Source organism: Etheostoma spectabile, chromosome 5 (genome assembly GCF_008692095.1).
Source record: "Etheostoma spectabile isolate EspeVRDwgs_2016 chromosome 5, UIUC_Espe_1.0, whole genome shotgun sequence".
NCBI classification, from domain to species: Eukaryota; Metazoa; Chordata; class Actinopteri; order Perciformes; family Percidae; genus Etheostoma; species Etheostoma spectabile.
Window position 1 is genome coordinate 30,832,758 of NC_045737.1, and position 20,223 is coordinate 30,852,980.

The 20,223-nt window shown below is 42.0% G+C and overlaps 1 protein-coding gene across 3 annotated transcripts in view; it reads right to left on the minus strand.

The window, feature by feature from the left end:
• Positions 1 to 20,223, minus strand: part of LOC116689275 (dual specificity testis-specific protein kinase 1) — a 45,967-nt gene that overhangs the window by 10,358 nt on the left and 15,386 nt on the right. For all 3 annotated transcript variants that reach the window (XM_032515749.1, XM_032515751.1, XM_032515750.1), the window contains 4 exons: positions 7,257 to 7,450; positions 6,510 to 6,631; positions 3,779 to 3,827; positions 3,065 to 3,214 (listed from right to left, as the gene is read on the minus strand). In XM_032515749.1, the coding sequence (XP_032371640.1) occupies positions 3,065 to 3,214; positions 3,779 to 3,827; positions 6,510 to 6,631; positions 7,257 to 7,450 (515 nt within the window). The remainder of the gene's footprint in view (positions 1 to 3,064; positions 3,215 to 3,778; positions 3,828 to 6,509; positions 6,632 to 7,256; positions 7,451 to 20,223) is intronic.

The window sequence follows — 20,223 nt, forward strand, 5'->3', positions numbered from 1 at the left end:
GCATTATGTCAATGACTGGTCCCCACAAAGATAGTGAGACACACTTGTGTGTGTGTGTGTGTGTGTCTCTTAGCATCTGGCTCCCATTGCACCAGAAGCCTTTTCCATCCAGTAGTCAGTCATTATGAGGTTCTCATGGGGGAAAAAACCCTCCCCCTCTACATGTAGCCGTGGCCCTCTGTGCCAAGGAAGGCAGCAGTTTGGGAAAGAAAAATGAAAAGCGTTAGCAGATACAGAGAGAAAGGGATTATTAAAAGGAGCTCAAACTCTGATTCAAGTTAACTTACAGAGTTACAAAGACTGCGTTGGTTCAGGGGCTTTAGAAAAACGATCTAACATGTTTTAATACTTTAACTACATTTTCCTGATGATACACACTTCTACTGTAGTAACATTTTTTGTGCGTCTGGATTTATTTTGTAAAAAAGTTTGTAAAACATCAATCCTGTTGTCTACAGTCGAGATATGAACATCATTTTTTTCAAGACCAACTGGGTTATTAGAATAGTTGGGCCGCAATGAGGTCACCTGAATGTTAAAAATGGTTGTAGGACCATTAAAGACAAATAAATAAATAAAACAGAACATGAATCTTCCAGATATGTATTGATATCCCAGACAGAGAAGTAAAACCTAAGCCATTTTCCTCCCTAAAACACTTCTCATATGTCTTGGGAGTCACACTGTGAAGAAATAATCATCATAACTTATACAGATGACAAAACACATAAACTGTTTCAAAGAAAGTCCAGACGCGTTTGCCCTCATGACATTTACTTATGCCAATAATCGACATAATAATGTCATATTTATTGATATTACACCCACAACAATGCTACACAAGCATTTGTGTGTCTAAAACAGTTCTCCTATGTGCAAAATTAACATAATAAACATTATAACTCATATAAAGCACATACTATTTACATTTCTTCAAAAAAACGACCAAATATGTGCCAAATCTCAAACCATTGACACCATTCTAACAGAGTATTTTTACAGTGTGTTGTTAGTACTTTTACTTAAGTAAAGGATCTGAATACTTCTTCATGAAAGAAGTTATTTCAGGAAACTTTCCAGATAGAGTTGACCACACTCTCCATGTTCTCATTTACATCCCCGTGATGGATGGATCGATGTACTTTCTGTAGCCACAGTGTGACGTAAATCAGCTGTGGCCTCCTTCCGTGTCAATGAAGTGAGTTGGCACGGAGCCACGTGAGTTGCCTCAGGGTGACGTGCGTGTTGAGGGCCCCCCATTCTCACACGGATCCATAGAGCCATGTGTCAAACAACAGCACCGGTTACACACAATCTATTAACATGACAATGGGGCGGCTGCTATGTTGCCTCAGCTCTCCGCATCACTGGCTGTTTCTGCTGGGAAGCCTGGCAACCACACACACACACACACACACACACACACACACACGCACACACACACACACACACACAATCTACATCACGATCACTAACTTTGTGAAACATGAGAACTATAGTGATTATAAACCCCGATTTTACTCCAAATCAAGATATGGCCTCAAAATAATTGAAATATATGATATCAACAGTGGTGTGATGTAACTTAGTACAGTTACTGCAATACTGTACTTCAGTCTAAATATTGAGGTACTTGTATTTTACTTGAGTCTTTTCTTTTCATGCCACTTTCTACTTCACCTACAGTCACCTGAACTCACCATAAACTCTAACTCCAGTCTGACTACCAACAGTCACCCGAACTCACCATAAACTCTAACTCCAGTCTGACTACCAACAGTCACCTGAACTCACCATAAACTCTAACTCCAGTCTGAATACCAACAGTCACCTGAACTCACCATAAACTCTAACTCCAGTCTGAATACCAACAGTCACCTGAACTCACCATAAACTCTAACTCCAGTCTGACTACCAACAGTCACCTGAACTCACCATAAACTCTAACTCCAGTCTGAATACCAACAGTCACCTGAACTCACCATAAACTCTAACTCCAGTCTGAATACCAACAGTCACCTGAACTCACCATAAACTCTAACTCCAGTCTGACTACCAACAGTCACCTGAACTCACCATAAACTTTAACTCCAGTCTGATTACCAAAAGTCCCCTGAACTCACCATAAACTTTAACTCCAGTCTGATTACCAAAAGTCACCTGAACTCACCGTAAACTCTAACTCCAGTCTGAATACCAACAGTCACCTGAACTCAACAGTTCACATCAGCTGCAGAACTCATTCACAGCAACACAACTCTTCACACACGCCTCAGAACAGACTCAGAACAGAGAAACACTCACTGAGAGATAACACACTCTGTCACTCAGAACACACTGAGACACACACACACACACACACACTGAGACGTACACACTGTCACTCAGAACACACTGAGACACACACACACTGAGACATACACACTGTCAGTCAGAACACACTGAGACACACACACACACACACTGAGACATACACGCTGTCACTCAGAACATACTAACTAACACACACACACACACACACACACACACACAGACACACAAACTGTCACTCAGAACACACTGAGACAGACAGACAGACACACACACACGCATACACTGAGACACACACACACTGTCTCTCAGAACACACTGAGACACACACACACACACACACACACACACACACACACACACACACACACACACACACACACACTGCCACCCAGAACACACTAAGACACATACACACACACACACACACACACACACACCACACACACACACACACACACACACCACACACACACACAACACACACACACACACACAATGAGATAACACTCCCTGTCACTCAGAACACACTGAGAATTAAAACACTAGCATCAAACACCAATACAGGAAGGGGACGGAGGTTAGAACACCAACACAGAGACAGAGAAAGGGGACATACAGCCGGCTGAATTTCCAGCAGAAACGGAGTAATTCTGGAAATGGAACTTTGTGGATATAGACCAGAGGACAGCTAACCATCCATGCAGGGACATTGGGTAGAGACAGAGACAGAGGCTGAGGCCTAGCGTCTTACCTTGGAGTTGAGGTCTCGGTGGTAAATGTTCTTGTAGTGCAGGTAGATCATTCCTCGGCTGATGTCACAGGCCAGCTCCACCTTCTCTCTCCAGCCCAGGGGAACATCCTTCATGGCCAGCAGCTCCTCCAGACAGCCGCCGCTCACATACTGAAAGAGCAAGACACACCCGCTGACACACCACGCCGCGACATCACGGAACAACACACACTCACATGAGTAGGGGTGGGGGGGAAATCGAAACAGCATAGTATCGCGATATTTTCAGTGGCAATGTTATATCGACACACAGGGGCCAATTATCGATCTTTTATTATCATCTATGAGTTGATAGTGTGTCTGCTCGACAATCACATTTTGCAGCAATACAATTGAAGTGATATGAACAAACAGAGAAATGTATATTTTTTATATAAAACAGATGTTGACAAAGTTTCCTTTTGGCGACGTCATTTGAAATTGGGAAAAATTTGAAGTTGGAAAAAAAGGTTATAAATTGCAATATATTGCAGAATATTGGTTAAAATCACAATAATATTGTATCGTGGCATAAGTATCGTGATGATATCGTATCGCGAGGCTTCTGGTGATCCCCACCACTGAACATGAGTGTGACACAGGTATACAGTCCAGAATACTTTCCTCTCATATACAGTATACCTCACTCAGAACCACTCACAAGCTGCAAAAAGAAAACAAAGGTGTCCCACTCACCTCAAGGATTGGATAGAGTTTGTCTTCCTTTACGCAGATTCCCAGATATCTGGAACGAGAGGACACGTTCATTACCTGACGAGTCCGTCTCAGTTTTCTCAAGGAAATCGGGTATGTTAGCATGCTAACACGCTAAACTATGATAGTTAGTCAAAACACCTGACTCAAGACTGACACTTTGACTGATCATTTATGGCAAATTTATGGTAAATGTCTTTTTACATCATTTTATACCCAAAGGGTGTTATTGGTACTATTACTGTTATTATTGTTACATTGTCTTCTATACTGTATTCTTGCAAAAACTGATGTTGGAAATTTCAATTTCCCTGCGGGAGTCATCCCAAAAGGATAAGTCAATGACCTTGCTTAGCATCAGCATGTTAGCATTGTCAATGTGAGCATGTTAGCATTTAGCATGTTCAACAGGCTCTCAGACTTTTTACTTATGACAGGTCACTCAGTGACTGCCATTAGCCGGCTGATGTAGTGAACAGTTGCCAGCTGTTGATCACAGATCTCAGATCAGTGAAGCCAAAACATCTGGATGCCCCCTGGTGGCTGGCTGCCAACTACATCTCAAACATGTTTCCCGCAGATGGTATCGGTCCGTTTGGGTAGTTCTGATCACGCGGGTGTTTGATGATCATATTTCTGATCATCTTGGTTTTAATTAGTGATTAGTAGGGCGGGGCTTGGATACAGGAAGCGGGGACGCAGTGGCCTTCTTAGATCCAGTCTGTGTTTTTATGATGTATACACACAATACTTTTTTATGGAATTGCAACAATAAAGTATAGTATATCACCAGATGTACTGTATGTCATTTGATCAGAACAACTTTTAGAAGATATAATAGGCATTTGGGAAATTGTAGTTTTAGGTGTTCTATATACAGAGAGAGGATGTTTGTAGAATCTGCTGGCGCAGGATTTAGTTTTTATTCAAAGGCCTCTTAAGTCTTCAAAAACATGACTCAGCATCTACACAACAGTGTAGCGATATATTTCATAACGTGCATTCAAATGTGCGCGTGAGCTTTCACCAGGTAACTAAGAAACGAAGCTTAAATATTACATTGTACATCCATTGTACACAACTGTTAATATATCGACTGACTTATCCCTTGTGTACTGTAGATATCATGAGCCGTTTATCTTATTTTTCACGTGGCTTATCACCAGTGTTGCGTCGGGGCCTGGGAACAATGTGCACACGCCGTGATACCGTCAGCGAGTCACCTTGGTGGACGGCAGAAATCAGATTGCTTGAGCAAACACGCTGTGTGTTACGTCGTATTATGTAACGGCTGCAGATGACTGTTCAACAGGTCTCATTACTCAAACTAATGTGTGTACACTGCCAGCCAAAGCAAGGCCGAGCTTCAGCAACGGTTTTAGAATCCATTTTCACTTGTTTTTTTAAAATAATCCCATTAATATGTATAATAATACATAATACATAATACATAATAATAATAATAATATTTTCACCCAACAACTTAACCCTCATGTTGGTCAAATTGACCCATTTTAATATATCGATGTTTATTTTAACTACCCAATTGTAATTACCCAAATTAACATGATTGATTCCACACAACGCTCTTTGCCAAGTACAAATCTCTACTTTCATTAATTTTGGGGTTCAATTTTTTAGCATTTGAAAAAAAATGGAAGTGGTTTTGAAATAGTATTGAGTAAAAGTTGACATATTCCAGTCTGTGATTATCCATCAACATCCATCCCTTTAATTTTAGTCTAAATAATTCCTAATTTCTGCTTTTCTAACTCAAACATTAGGTATCATTTCCTATAAAATACGATTTATTGGCCATAAATTCCAAAAATAACTGTAAAACTAAAATGAATAAGTTAGTGTTACGCAGTGTTAAACGTAAAAAAAAAGTGACAAAAAGGGTTGAAAAAAGGGACAAAAACCTTAAGAAAATGTTAAAAATATTGAGGGGGCGTGGGGGGGGGGGGGTGCACGTTCATAAACAGGTGTACTTGCCACACCAATAAAAAGGTATTGAAATGAATGTTTGCTATTTCAACTCTAATAATAATAATAATAATAATAATAAAAATAATGTCTTTGCCCTATGTAGTAGGCAAGTTGTCAATACATGCTGTTTAAAAATATGATTTATTCAAAATAACCAAACAACTTCTTCACTACATATCATGTGTACTTTGTGCCTTGGCTGTTCACTGTGTATGAGGGGAAAATATTATTACCATGGAAATCCATACATACAATCCATCCCAGTGAGTTTGTCTAAGTTATACTCGTTGTGGAGTACAAATCAACCATCTTAATGTTCACTGGGATGGATTATGCAAAGTTTAATCTGTTTATAGATTTAATAAATGGCCATAAAACAGATACAAATCTGTAAAATACATAAAGAGGGTTGTGATGTGTTGTTTTTACTCATTATCATCCTAATAATGTTAACCATGGTATTTACCTAGTATGGTACAAAGAGGTTTCAAAAAGTTGTTGCCATTATACTCTGTTACTATGGTAACCATAAATACTGCTGCAAAACAACAGATTGTGGAGGGGAAAAGAGTGTGATGTAATGAGATGTGTGGGAGGGAGAAGACACAGAAGAGAGATGGAACCATCTAGCAGTGTTTCTTGCTTTGGTAGAATGGAAGCGATTGGACCAAGGACAGAGACATGGTGGACATGGGGGGACATGGGGCACATGGGGGACTGCTACCTGACGATGTTGGGGTGCGAGAGTTTCTGCAACAGGCTGATCTCTCGTACAATGCTGTCTTGGTCCACGTCGTTTTTGTAGATCTTCACCACCATCACCTTCCTACTGGTGCTGTGCATCACCTAGAGGACAGACACAGAGGACGGGGACAGACACGGAGACAGAGGACAGGGACAGAAACGGAGACAGAGCACAGGGACAGAGACAGAGGACAGGGGCGTCCGTAACAGAGGACATGGAATCGACAGAGGACAGAGACAGAGGACGGGATGTCCGTTAGCAGAGACAGAGGACAGGGACAGAGACGGAAAAAGAGACAGAGGACAGGGGCGTCCGTTAGCAGAGACAGAGGACAGGGACATAGACAGAGGACAGAGACAGAGGACAGGGACAGAAACAGAGGAGACAGGGATGTCCATTAGCAGAGACAGAGGACAGACAAAGAGACAGAGGATAGGGACAGAAACAGAGGACAGGGATGTCAGTTAGCAGAGACAGAGGACAGACACAGAGACAGGGACATAGACAGAGGACAGGGACATAGACAGAGGACAGAATCGTCCATTAGTCTGCTGTCACACAGGACTTACATAATGTCTCAGCTGCGCCCCCACTGTTTCCAAAGCTGGTGGGCCAATCACGGAATGGCAAGAATGTCTCAATTAGTGGCTAGAACAAAGCAAGCTTTGACAGCAGCTTACACGTAGGCAGGCAGCAAGGCACCATGGGAGAGGCCAGAGGACATACCTTATAGACTTTGGAAAAGAAGCCACTCCCAATCAGCTCAGCGCTAAAGTTTTCCCAGAATTCCAGTTTGCGGACGGCGGTGCGGAGCTTCTGCCAGCGGTCCACATGGTAGTATTTGTCTGAAGACTCGCCGTACAGGGTGGGACTGCTGGGCTCCGGGGACACGTCCACATCACACATCCTGGAGATGTCCGCTGGCAGAGTAGAGACACACAGAAACAGTTTAGGCTGAAGCTGAAAAAAGGGTTACATTTATAAAGCTGGGATTATTGAGTTCCAAGGTTTGATCCAACACGTGTACAGCTGGTACACAAACCGGTTTGGTTCCCAGCTCGATTGGACAAGTTGTTTTGAAAACTGGAGCGTCCCCTTGACTCGGCCTTGGCTCGGCCCGACTCAAACTCTGGAGCGGTTGCTTTGCAGTCAGATTAGAATCAACCTTTACATCTGTGACAACTTGCTTGAAAAGATAACCTAATCTAACTAGAGTTTTTGGGCATGTTGATTTTTGACAGATTCTAACATACAACGAACACATGAGACACAACTACAACTCACAATCCTACATACAAACGCCAGGCTCTTCAAGACGGAAAAGCAAAATAACTTATTTAAATGTGAGATCTACATTTATAGCACTATAAAATTAGATTAGATTAGATTAGACTTTATTCATCCCACAACGGGGACATTTCCTTATTACAGCAGCAGCATTTTCTTCAACAACAGCAAAAAACACACAAACACACAAACAAGTAAACACACAAGAAATACAGGCAAACAATAGACAATGATTATACGGTAGACTGAGAGTAAGCAAAATGGCGTCAAATAAAGGTATATATAATGGAGTATATCAGCCATATATTTATTAAAATGATGTCATTGCACACTGCTGCTAACCTGATCACCTTGACACAAAAGTGTGTGACAACCAAAAGGACAACTTACGCGTTTAACAGTATGATGAAAGAGAGGCTCACAAAAGGTCTCATTTCCCCGTCCCACTTGTTAGCTGCGTGATGGGGGAAAGTGCGTCCACTTTCCAGAGTGAGACAAAGACGTTGGATAATGTGAGGCTTAAAATAGAGGCCGGCAGGACGGACAACAAGGCTGCCCAGGGCTCACACCAAACACAACCACTCAATCTATATTCAAGTGCATGTGTCTTTTAATAAGAGATTTCTAATATGCATGTATGTGAGAGTGTGTGTGTGCATGTTTAGATTAGATTAGATTCAACTTTATTGTCATTACACACGTACAGGTACAGGGCAACGAAATGCAGTTTGGGTCTAACCAGAACTGCAATAGCAGCAGGTGCAGGATATACACTGGTTCCATAAGTGCAGGACATGGATATGTACTGAATAAATATAGAAATGAATACCATTATAAACAGAATTTTACAGATAGGTTTGTCCTATGAATATAAAATATAGTTAACAAGTATTGTGAGCAAGATTTACAGCTAGGAATGTAGTGAATATAATATACCGGTGGATATTACTATAAGTGCAACTTTTTACAGATATGTGCAAATAACATAATACACTAATGGTTTACAGAGTTTACAGGTGAGTATGTACTATGAAAATATATATACAGGCGGCTATTATTATGGACAGAATTTTTACAGATAGATATAATAAGTTAGGCTAAAATGAGCAGTATAACAATGATTTAAAGGTAGTACAAATAAAATAAAGTTTGGGCAGGAACTATCCGAATTAAAGTGCAGTGGAAAGTAATTGCATATTACAGTTAAAGTACGGTATTGCAGATGTATATGTAAACAATTGGTACTGTAAACCAAGCTTTCAGCACTCTACAGGAAGGTTCTGTATTGAAACTGAGTGCAGCTGATGGAGTCTGGGTCAGGGTAAGTGATAACACACTATGCAGTTGATTTCAAACACACAAAAAAAGTCAGGTCCCAGTCTGTAAGGAGCCACATGTGTTGTTTTGAGTGTGTATTACCTGGGGCGTGGTTATAATGGTAAGCTCCAAACTGTATTTGGCAGGTGTCCCACAATGGCAATTGGTTTTTAACCGCTGACGCTGTACGCTGTGACACTGTAGCTCAAAGGATGTCTTGTTGTTTTTGGATTTACAGCTAAAACCTGAAAGAAGGGGTGTTTTCATGCAGCACATTAAATCAAAATAAAACTATTGTTATTCTGCAGCGCAACATCGTCTGAAGATTGTGGAACGCTACACAGCATCAGGCAGCACGTCAGCCAGGTCAAGGTTACAGTAGTAGACTGACAGCGTAAATTCCTTCAGGAAGACCCAACTAGTACTTATGCACTTCTAAATCAATTAAGCTGTTATCCTAATACATGTATATTTCATCATGCGTGTGTCGCATTTCTGCATCTAGTCTCTCCTGATCGAAATGTAGCTCAGTGTAAATCCTTTCAGGAAGACCTCCCTCTCAATCAGCGCTCTACCGAACTCCAATCAGCTGTTGGAGGCGTTCCCCTTCCTGCTAAACCAATCAGAATCGTACACAAATGGCAAGGGCCAATCACAGAGTCCCAACCCTGCTTTAAATCTGTTTCTCTCTTTGCTATCAGCTGTTGTTGCAAGCAAAGAGTGGAACCCTCCACCCCCCCACCCCCCTTCCACCTCCAGTCCTCTACTCCAGCTGACCGGTCTGGAGCCTCCTTCGGTCTGGGTATCGGGCTCCTTCGTCACCACCACCGGTGTCTAGATTCTATCGGGGTGTCGGATGGTTCTCGACCCCTATGCAAAAGATTCATACAGCAAGGGAGTCAGTGTACTTTGTACATTTTATTTGAGCTGTACAATAAATCTTATTTGCATATCTGCAAACATGTCTCTCCTGATTGAAATTCAGTCTGTACAAAGTGACCGGGATGAGACACCTCCCTGGATGAAGTGAAGCTGGCAGCTGATCATCTTCTTAAAGTCAGATTCACACTATATTTTTATTCCGCTCAAATAATATTCTTGTGATTGACAACAAATCTAATTCAATAAAAAGACCCGTCGTGGATTAAACTGCTGCTGAAAACAGTCCCCAACAATTGCACCTTTTACTAATGTTAGTTGATGAACCTCTTTAAAAACACTTGAAAATATATGATTTTCTCGCCTAAATTTTTCCCCCCCAAAAAAGTGATGCCGTTTCCACATACTTTGGCCCTCTGGGATGACCCTGAGGTCATTGGGAAGTTAACACTCTCAGTTTGTTGTTTCTAGTGGAAGTGGGACACTAGGCTTTACTGACACAGAGCTACCGAGGTTGAAACAGAGAATTTCTATTTCCGTCCAAGTAAATCATCTGAAAAATTAATTAAAAAAACTACTGTAAGCATATTACATGGGCTATATACTAAAATAGTACCCTAGCCACATGTCTCAACTTAGAACAGAAAAAATCCAGAAAAAAATGACTTATAAAATGGATTTTATATGAACTTATTTCTACAGATATGTCTGTGCGTTTTTCTTATTTCTTATTTCTAAAAAAGCCAAAAAGTGCTAAATACAAAACTTCTGAAATACAAAAACACATCCACATCACTCACAGACATACCTGAAAAAAATACATACATAAATTCATAGGAATAAGTAATCATAATTTGATGAAATGGTGAAATGCCATGATATGGCCAAATTTTTACTTATATATACTTTCAATCATTCCCACGTGGGCCCAATGGGGACTGTGGCATATGATTCGCTAGTCTGAGGGATATCTCGAGATAGACTGATGCTATTGGCTGGGAACGAAGATCAGTGGAATCTGCAGAAGCCAGAGAGTCTAGCGGTGTATGGACTGACTCCGTAGCGCGCCCAGGGAAAAAGTTACACACGATCAAAACCCAGAAATGATGCACTATCTAGATTTCTCTACGTCGAAACTTGGCCAGAAACTACATGATTGTGAGGGGACCAGATAATTATGGATTACAAGGCTTGGATATTCTAATACCTTGGAGTGTTGGCGATGTAGGAAAAAAAGGTTTTTGGCGATCTTTCACCGCTGTGATTAAAGACACGAGGAGACAGGTAGGAAAACGCACTCGATTAGACTCAAATTGTTCTGTGTTTCTTTACTTCAGAACATGATTATAACCGCTGTAAGTCACTTTATTGCTTTGTGTTTGGGCTCGATGGAATCATGGGACTTTAAGCTTTTCAAATGATGTATGGCATGAGCGTGTTTATGACGGTTTAATGCTTGCAATTTATGACGGAAGAAAATACTTGCTCCTAAAGTGGAGACACGTCCCGTCACCGGCACAGTGCTGCATAAGCCGTTAAAGAAGCAGGAGACTTGACGGGTTGGCGGACGCAACGTCTCTACTACCAGACCGAATAAATAGCCGAACTAAAACAAATATGGCAGACAGCAGGGCTATAGTAATGGAGCAGAAGATAGCAATTATCAACAACTCATTGAGATTCAACAAGAACAGACCCAACGAAAGACTAGAGGAAGCTGAAGGTAGGATGAAGGAGCCGAAGCAACGCTACAGGCTATGGCCAATTGGAGGGAGTTTGCATGGAAAAGCCTAATGAGATGAGAAGCTAAAAAGTCTACACAGGACACAGAGATGGCTGTGGAGGTCGGGATGCAAACCATTGGCAAATATTCTGTACATCAAATAATGGAAGTAATATTTCCCACAATAGTCCCGAACCACTTCATAACACCTGTTCTAGTTAACGCTGACTTTCTCATGGGAAATATTGACAATTTGGAATAATTATAATAGTGTGTGCTGACCCTCCCACCTTAGAAGAACTACCTCGACCTGCCGTTTAGAAAATGGCCGAGCCTTTCAAAATAAGAGCTCTCTATATGGAACTGTAACTGAAGTAGGACCTAATGGAGCTGAGAGACACAAACAGGTCAGGAAGTTAGCGAGGACTGAGAGGTGGACAATTAATTTAATTTTAATCTGTTTATTAATCCCCAATGGGGAAATTACAATTTACACTCTTTGTCCACACTTTAGTAGTCACACACAGTCCTGACCTACACACACACACACGTTCAGGATCTATACACGCACTAATGGAGAGATGTCAGAGTGAGTGGGCTGCCAGCCGAACCAGCGCCCTGAGCGGGTGGGGGGGGGGGGGTACGGTGCCTTGCTCAACAGCACCTGGCAGTGCCAAGGAGGTGAAGTGGCATCTCTCCAGCCACCAATCCACACTCCCTTCTTTTTGGTCCATACGGGGACTTGAACCAGTGACCCTCCGGTTCCCAACCCAACTCCCTATGGACTGAGCAACTGCCACCCCCCTGACAATAACAAATATTGGAAAATCTCCAGCCTTTTTCTCTGTTTTGTTTTCTGGCCAGTCTTTACCTTCGCAGCTCAGCTCCTCCACCAGAGGCCTGTCAGCTGGGACTACTGTCCCACTTTGTATAATTATTTCCATTCGTATATATCCAAAGCAGTTCAATAACTGAGTCTGTGGCTTTATAAAAAAAGTTGAGCAATTAGGAAAGCGATGCCACCAAACATTCCAGATATATAAAGAATTCTGGATGTTGGGAACACCGCACATTGAACTTGACTTCCCACAGTGCAGTGCTCTCTCTTCCTCATGCCGGGGGTGGTCCTGACCTGCTATCGGCCACAGAGGCCTGCTGGGACGACGCCGAAGGTCAGACAACAGCCCGGCTGGCCTGCACGGTGACGCCGGTGGAAAGCACGCTCTGACACGCTAACACATCTGGCAGCGTTCGGTCAATCAACCCCGCCTTTTTTTCTTCATACTGCCTTTGTTCATAAACAATCAGTCCACTTTGAGCAGAAACGCTTACAGCGCAGCCCTGTCATCGAGCTGTCTCTCTCTCTCAATCCTTCATCTCTCTTTTTCAATAGCCCTTTACATATTTAAAAGCTATCCTTTACCAAAGTGATTTTTGTCATGCCTACAAATATGTCAAATGCATTCCCTCATCAGCCGGTAACAGTGACGGGGAAAGCAGTAACACACATATATAATGCATAATAATATGTATAATATCCTATACTGTCAGTTAAGTCTTCCTCATGTTTTGAATTGGTCTGGTGTGTTCTCTTGATGTCCGTCGCCTGTTTTTGTCTCTTCATGTTCTGTTGCTGTTAATAAATCTAGCTCTCTTGTCCTGTTGATTCTGTATTGGCTGCAAACAGGAGACATTTAAACACACACACACACACACACACACACACACACACACACACTGGTCCACCAGCGGAGCATCTTGTCTAAGAGCATGGACCACTACAAGAACTCATTCCTACCACAATCTATCAAACTACAACAATTCACAGCTTATTATGCTACTTGCACACTGGTTACTTCGTATTTAATATTATACATATTTATTATGTTCTGTATAGTATGTGTGTAGGTATTAAATACTATTCTACACTTGTATACATCTACATTCTTTCTCATTCTCACATCTAAGTATACTTTTTTCAGTAGCTGTTCTGGCATTTTATGTTATTTTTGATCTTATTTATTATGGCTAGTATATTTCTTGTATCTTCGGTATGTGTGTGAGTGAGCATGTGTGTACTTGTTGCTGTTACTCGTTGCTGTAATAGAGAAATGTCAATAAAGTCCATCTATTTATCTATTTAAATAGAGCGGATAGATGAAGTGAACTCGAGCATGGCAAAACATTCATGTTTGCTAGATAATATTCTACTATTGTTATTTTAAAAGAATCAAATCTCTGCATGTGTGGGATGGCTCTTAGGAGCTACTAGTGGTCAAAAGCTCCACGGGGCCCCTTTGATCGTATAGCTGCACCTACAGTAAGCTTTGTTTCAGTTAGGGTCAGTCAACAGCACAGTTTTCAGCATCTTTAGAAAAACGACTTGGCCATTTATAAAAGATGAAACTATAACTCTTTGTGAGCCCTATTTTTTCAGTGATCAAATTGTTTTTAATTGATCCCAGTTACAAACAACACACTGGGACATAGGAACGTGTCCCAGGTCCAAAACATTTAAAAAACTCAGAGAGGGAAAAAGGGGAGGGAGGGAGACGAGGCACAAGGCTACAGCCACGAGGGTTAAACACGTTATCCCATTACAAAGTAAATATTATAAATTAGGCCTGTCAAAGTGAACGTGTAAACAATGACTTAACACACATTCCTTTGAACACCACTAAAACTGGACGTGCGTCACCTTGTTGACAGAACGTACACGTTCCACAGTTTGTCTCCTTTCCAGTTTCTTACTCTCCATTTCTCTTTTCCACATTTCCTATCCCACTTTGTCTTCTTTTCTCTTACCTTCTCTTTTTCCCATCCAGTTAGCTCCATCCAAACCAGCTTGCACAGACCACAATAACCACAAAACATCTGTTTTGTTGATCGGAACATTCGGAACATTTTAGCCTGCAGTTTGGGTTGCCGGTTTGGGTTGCCACTTTTCATCATCCTCATTTAGACCGTATAATAAGAATCTCTTCACACATATCAACAGCTATACGTGACTGTGTGGACCTCCAACATGTAGACTCAGCAGTGACTCATTTGGCTGCAGTGCTGTCAGATATACAGTACACTCTTCAACTAACAAGGGAGGGAAGGTTACACAAGCAGATAAATACGTCCGTCTGCGCTGACGGCCCGTTATCAACCCGCTGTGAGATTGACCTGCGTCTGACCACACACACCATCAACAGGAATATCAGGCCTGGCCATCGCCACGGTGACGTTCTCCCAGCTGATAAGGAATGCCGCTCATCAAAGTTTCACAGGAAAAACCAGCTCGCACCCAAGCAAGACTTTTCTCTCAACACAAGGACGTCTGTGTGTGTGTGTGCGTTTGTGTGTGTGTGTGTGTGTGTGTGTGTGTGTGTGTGTGTGTGTGTGTTGCACTGCATTTTTGTTTTTTTGTAGAGAAAAAGTAAGAAAACATCTGTTGTCACACCTTGGGGGTCTCTAGACACACTTGGACGTTTATGTTAAACGCATGAAAAGAGCATTTTGCATATTTGGCCAATATGTCACCTTTAATGTTTAACTTCATGAAAAATTTCCCATCTAGGAAACATACGCTGTGTGAGACGCCCTCGGTCATGTCAAGGTGCACAATATAGCAAAAACAGGAAATGAATGCCAACTAAGAGAAATGAGATTTTACAGAGTCAGGGTTTGGCTGAGATCCTCTGAGCCTCAGGGGCTGCAGGCCTAAAATATATATTGCAGAGCATTAATTTGCCCTCAAAAGCCCTCCAGCCAGGGACATTTTGGGCTGCAACCTCATGCATTAAAGCTGTTAACTGGACTGGGCCAAGCCACAGGAGCTTTCATTGCTTCATGGATTTTCCAAAGCCAAGTGACGCTCATCTCAGAGGCCTCAGGCCTGCCTTGGTCTGCAGAGATGGCAGACGGGTGTCAGTGATATGTCCAATCAATAAAGAGGAAGAGGAAGTGCACACAGCTAACCCTAACACATCGCAGTGAGGAGTTACCATCAGGGCACAAAGGGCACGCTGCTGGTTCTCAAATACTCTAAGTTACACCTGATTCAACATCTAACTACAGATTTATTTATTCATCCTCAACGCTTTATTAAAATGGTTACACTAAGCTGTTATCTGGCATCTGCAGCATGGCATGAGCGCATGACAGTGAGGACCATACAGACAAATGATACGGTTTCATGCAATAAAACAGGTACTAACATAATTGCATAGGCGATGGTAATAATACACAATGATAAAAGTATGTTTATTATGAGTATTAAAATGTGCTGGGAGCGGTTGCCTGTTTTCACATCCAGCCGACATGTGTGAAATAATGTCTAACACATCATCAACTAATATAACATACAGTGTCACACCCCTCCAACTTTCAGTACAGCAGCAATGATCTGATGCGGGCTGCGTTTTCTAACCGTACCTCCGTCTGTCCTTCTGAGCCATGATGACATGAGCTGGAGGTGGTCCAACAGCATCAACAGCTATATATAAATGACACACGTTGCGTAGGCAAAGCCATTTGGTGTCCTATACCTTCATATTGCATTAAAAATTCAGGCGACAGCTTTGAAAATAGCAATTATTATCTCTGGGCTAAAGCCTGTGAAAGAGAGATGCAGATTGATGCATGAGAAATCTTTCTATAAATCAGTGTAAAATAGTGCCATTAGATAGTTTTGGGTGTGCACAATCATGCACTTAAAGAGGCCATAATGGTGTATATTTATATGGGATTGAAGCAAGGTTTGCTGGGAGATGTAAGCAGCTCGCCTCAGCTATGGAATTGCTTAATAATTATAGAAAAACGGGCTGACTCATGGTATTCATTTGGCATAAACAACTCAAGAAACAAGGTTAGGTGAGGTATTGTGTCTGCATGATTTGCATGCCAGCAGCCGGTTAGCCTAGCTTAGCATAAATCATGGAAATCTTTTTTACCAAGCAGTTTATGAAATCATCATATAAACAAATGTTCACAGCAGATGATAACAGCTTTATAATGCCTAATGGATGGAGGTATTTCTTGAAAAACAATCTCTGGAAAGGAAATCAATTATACATTTCTGTTGCTGAGTCTTTGTGTTACAGTGGCCTTGTTCACTGTCTCCATTTACTGGGCTTAAGCTCAGGTTACACTGTCCAGTTCCCTCACACTGGCTCTTTTACTTCATGTCTCTTATACTACATTACGGTAAGTCAAAAAGATAATACATAACCCAGACATAAGCCAAAATACTTCTTCCTTCCCTATTTATTTATTGAATAATTCAAAAAGCATTAGTTAAGGTCGGTCTCCAGCTATTTGACACCCTTCACTGGCACATGTGAGAACACATGGGGTGTTTGTTTTTGACACCCTGACTGCCCGGGTAAAACCGGCAGAGTGAGATGCTTCGCTCTTTATGTTTTCTGTGAAGAACAACATGTCGCTTGTAGAGATGGGTAAGTGGGCTGGAAACATTGTGGAGTTGATGCAATGTGAGACAGCACAATGTATCTCTGTCTCTTTACCCCCCCCACAGCACCACACTTAACTCATCCAGTCTTCCAGCCGGCCTCAGCCAGGTGCTATGTAGGGAAAAGGTGGGCCTACACCAAAACCCAACCAGCATTCCTGAACAGGGTATGAAGCAGGGTCAGCTGAGGCCAGGTGTTCCTGGCATCCTGCCCAACTCTGTGGCTAGAGAACATGAAGGTGAGAAGAACACAGTTTACTCTCTCACCTCCCACACACAGCTAACCAATGAGCTGAGTCAGCGTGCTCTTTCGCTCATACATTTTGGTTTGATGACTGATTCAGACCAGAGCAAATAAACTATGCTGCAACATGAGTTATTATTTATCCTCTCATCTCACTCTCACACATAGAAAGCATAACGTGTATTTCCAAACATGCTGAACTGTTCCTTTAAAGCTACAGTGTCATCAAGTGCCTTTGATGAGTGTTCTTTGTTAAATACAGGGCACCACCACCCTAGAGTGTGTGTGTGTGGGGGGGGGGGGGCTATAATCATAACATGATCAGTTAGGAGTGTGTGAGCTGAGGGACACCGGATGATGATCCCTGTCCAATGATCAGCGTCAGATCATGAGAACAAGAGGATTCAATAGGATTCTCCATCCATTATCCATCCATCCATCCATCTTTCGCCATCCATCATCCATTCATCATCCATCCATCTATCATCCATCAATCCATCCATCATCCATCCATCATTCAGCCATCCATCCCTCATTTATCCATCAATCCACCAGCCATCCATCCATCCATCCATCCAGCCATCATCCATTCATCCATGAAACCTCCATCAATTTATCCATCAATCCTCCATTAATCCATCCATCATTCATGCATCCATCCATCATCCAGCCAACACAAGCTAGCTAACAATGCTAACACTAGCACTTAACTTTGATGCTGTCTAGACATCTTGGAGAATTCTTTTAACTGGTGTAATGGCCATATCAAATGAAAACAGACTTTTGAAAAATAGCCTTTTGAAATGAAAAAAATCTACAATAATTTAAACAAATATCCAATAAAAGTGTTATTATGAAAATGTATGATGGACTTGCATTCATAACAATGAAAGGAGTTTCGATTATTTCAGTTTTGATCATTTTTATATTTCGCACAATTTATTCATGTCTATTTTAGTTTTAATATTGAGCATTCTGGGACTCCATATGTTTTGAATACTGGTTGTAAACTAGATTCTGAGAAAGAAAGAAAGATCCAGGGTGTGTTGGACACGGAGGGCAGGTAACAGGACTCTAGTCTTTGTGTAGAGAGGCAGGATGCTGTCTTTCTATTTAAGAACGAGTTAACTGCACAACACATTGACTTCACAGACACAAAGAGTTAACCCAGAAGTCCTCAGGCACCGCTGCACAGGCCACAGGGCCTACTTGTCACCTCTGTCACTACCTGATATGAGTCAAGTGCAGATATAAGTTGTGCGTGTTCAGAATTAAACGGTTCATGGCATAACGCCAAGGGATCTGGGTCAGCCGAATGCTTTAGCCATCTATCATTGTTTGATTGCTAACGTTAGCTCATAACACCATTCCAGACAGCCTTTGTTGTGTTTGATGCCAACTTGTAGCCAGCAGTGAACCAACTTCATTAAGTAGGTCCATTTTTACTGGGTTGACATTACAAAAGTCTCTCGTTAGCATCTCGGAGGCTACTTCAGACGTTACAGAAGTCTCTTGTTAGCATCTCGGAGGCTACTTCAGACATTACAGAAGTCTCTCGTTAGCATCTCGGAGGCTACTTCAGACATTACAGAAGTCTCTCGTTAGCATCTCAGTGGCTACTTCAGACATTACAGAAGTCTCTTGTTAGCATCTCGGAGGCTACTTCAGAAATTACAGAAGTCTCTCGTTAGCATCTCGGAGGCTACTTCAGACATTACAGAAGTCTCTCGTTAGCATCTCAGTGGCTACTTCAGACATTACAGAAGTCTCTCGTTAGCATCTCGGAGGCTACTTCAGACAATACAGAAGTCTCTCGTTAGCATCTCAGTGGCTACTTCAGACATTACAGAAGTCTCTCGTTAGCATCTCGGAGGCTACTTTAGATATTACAGCAGTCTCTCGTTAGCATCTCAGTGGCTACGTCAGACATTACAGAAGTCTCTCGTTAGCATCTCGGAGGCTACTTCAGACATTTCAGCAGTCTCTCGTTAGCATCTCGGAGGCTACTTCGGACATTACAGCAGTCTCTCGTTAGCATCTCGGAGGCCACTTCGGACATTACAGAAGTCTCTTGTTAGCATCTCGGAGGCTACTTTGGACGTTACAGAAGTCTCTCGTTAGCATCTTGGAGGCTACTTCAGACATTACAGAAGTCTCTCGTTAGCATCTTGGAGGTTACTTCAGACGTTACAGAAGTCTCTCGTTAGCATCTCGGAGGCTACTTTAGACGTTACAGAAGTCTCTCGTCAGCATCTTGGAGGCTACTTCAGACATTACAGAAGTCTCTCGTTAGCATCTCGGAGGCTACTTCAGACATTACAGAAGTCTCTCGTTAGCATCTCAGTGGCTACTTCAGACATTACAGCAGTCTCTCGTTAGCATCTCGGAGGCTACTTCAGACATTACAGCAGTCTCTCGTTAGCATCTCGGAGGCTACTTCGGACATTACAGAAGTCTCTTGTTAGCATCTCGGAGGCTACTTTGGACGTTAAAGAAGTCTCTCGTTAGCATCTTGGAGGCTACTTCAGACATTACAGAAGTCTCTCGTTAGCATCTTGGAGGTTACTTTAGACGTTACAGAAGTCTCTCGTCAGCATCTTGGAGGCTTCTTCAGACATTACAGCAGTCTCTCGTTAGCATCTCAGTGGCTACTTCAGACATTGCAGAAGTCTCTCGTTAGCATCTTGAAGGTTACTTCAGACGTTACAGAAGTCTCTCGTTAGCATCTCGGAGGCTACTTTAGACGTTACAGAAGTCTCTCGTCAGCATCTTGGAGGCTTCTTCA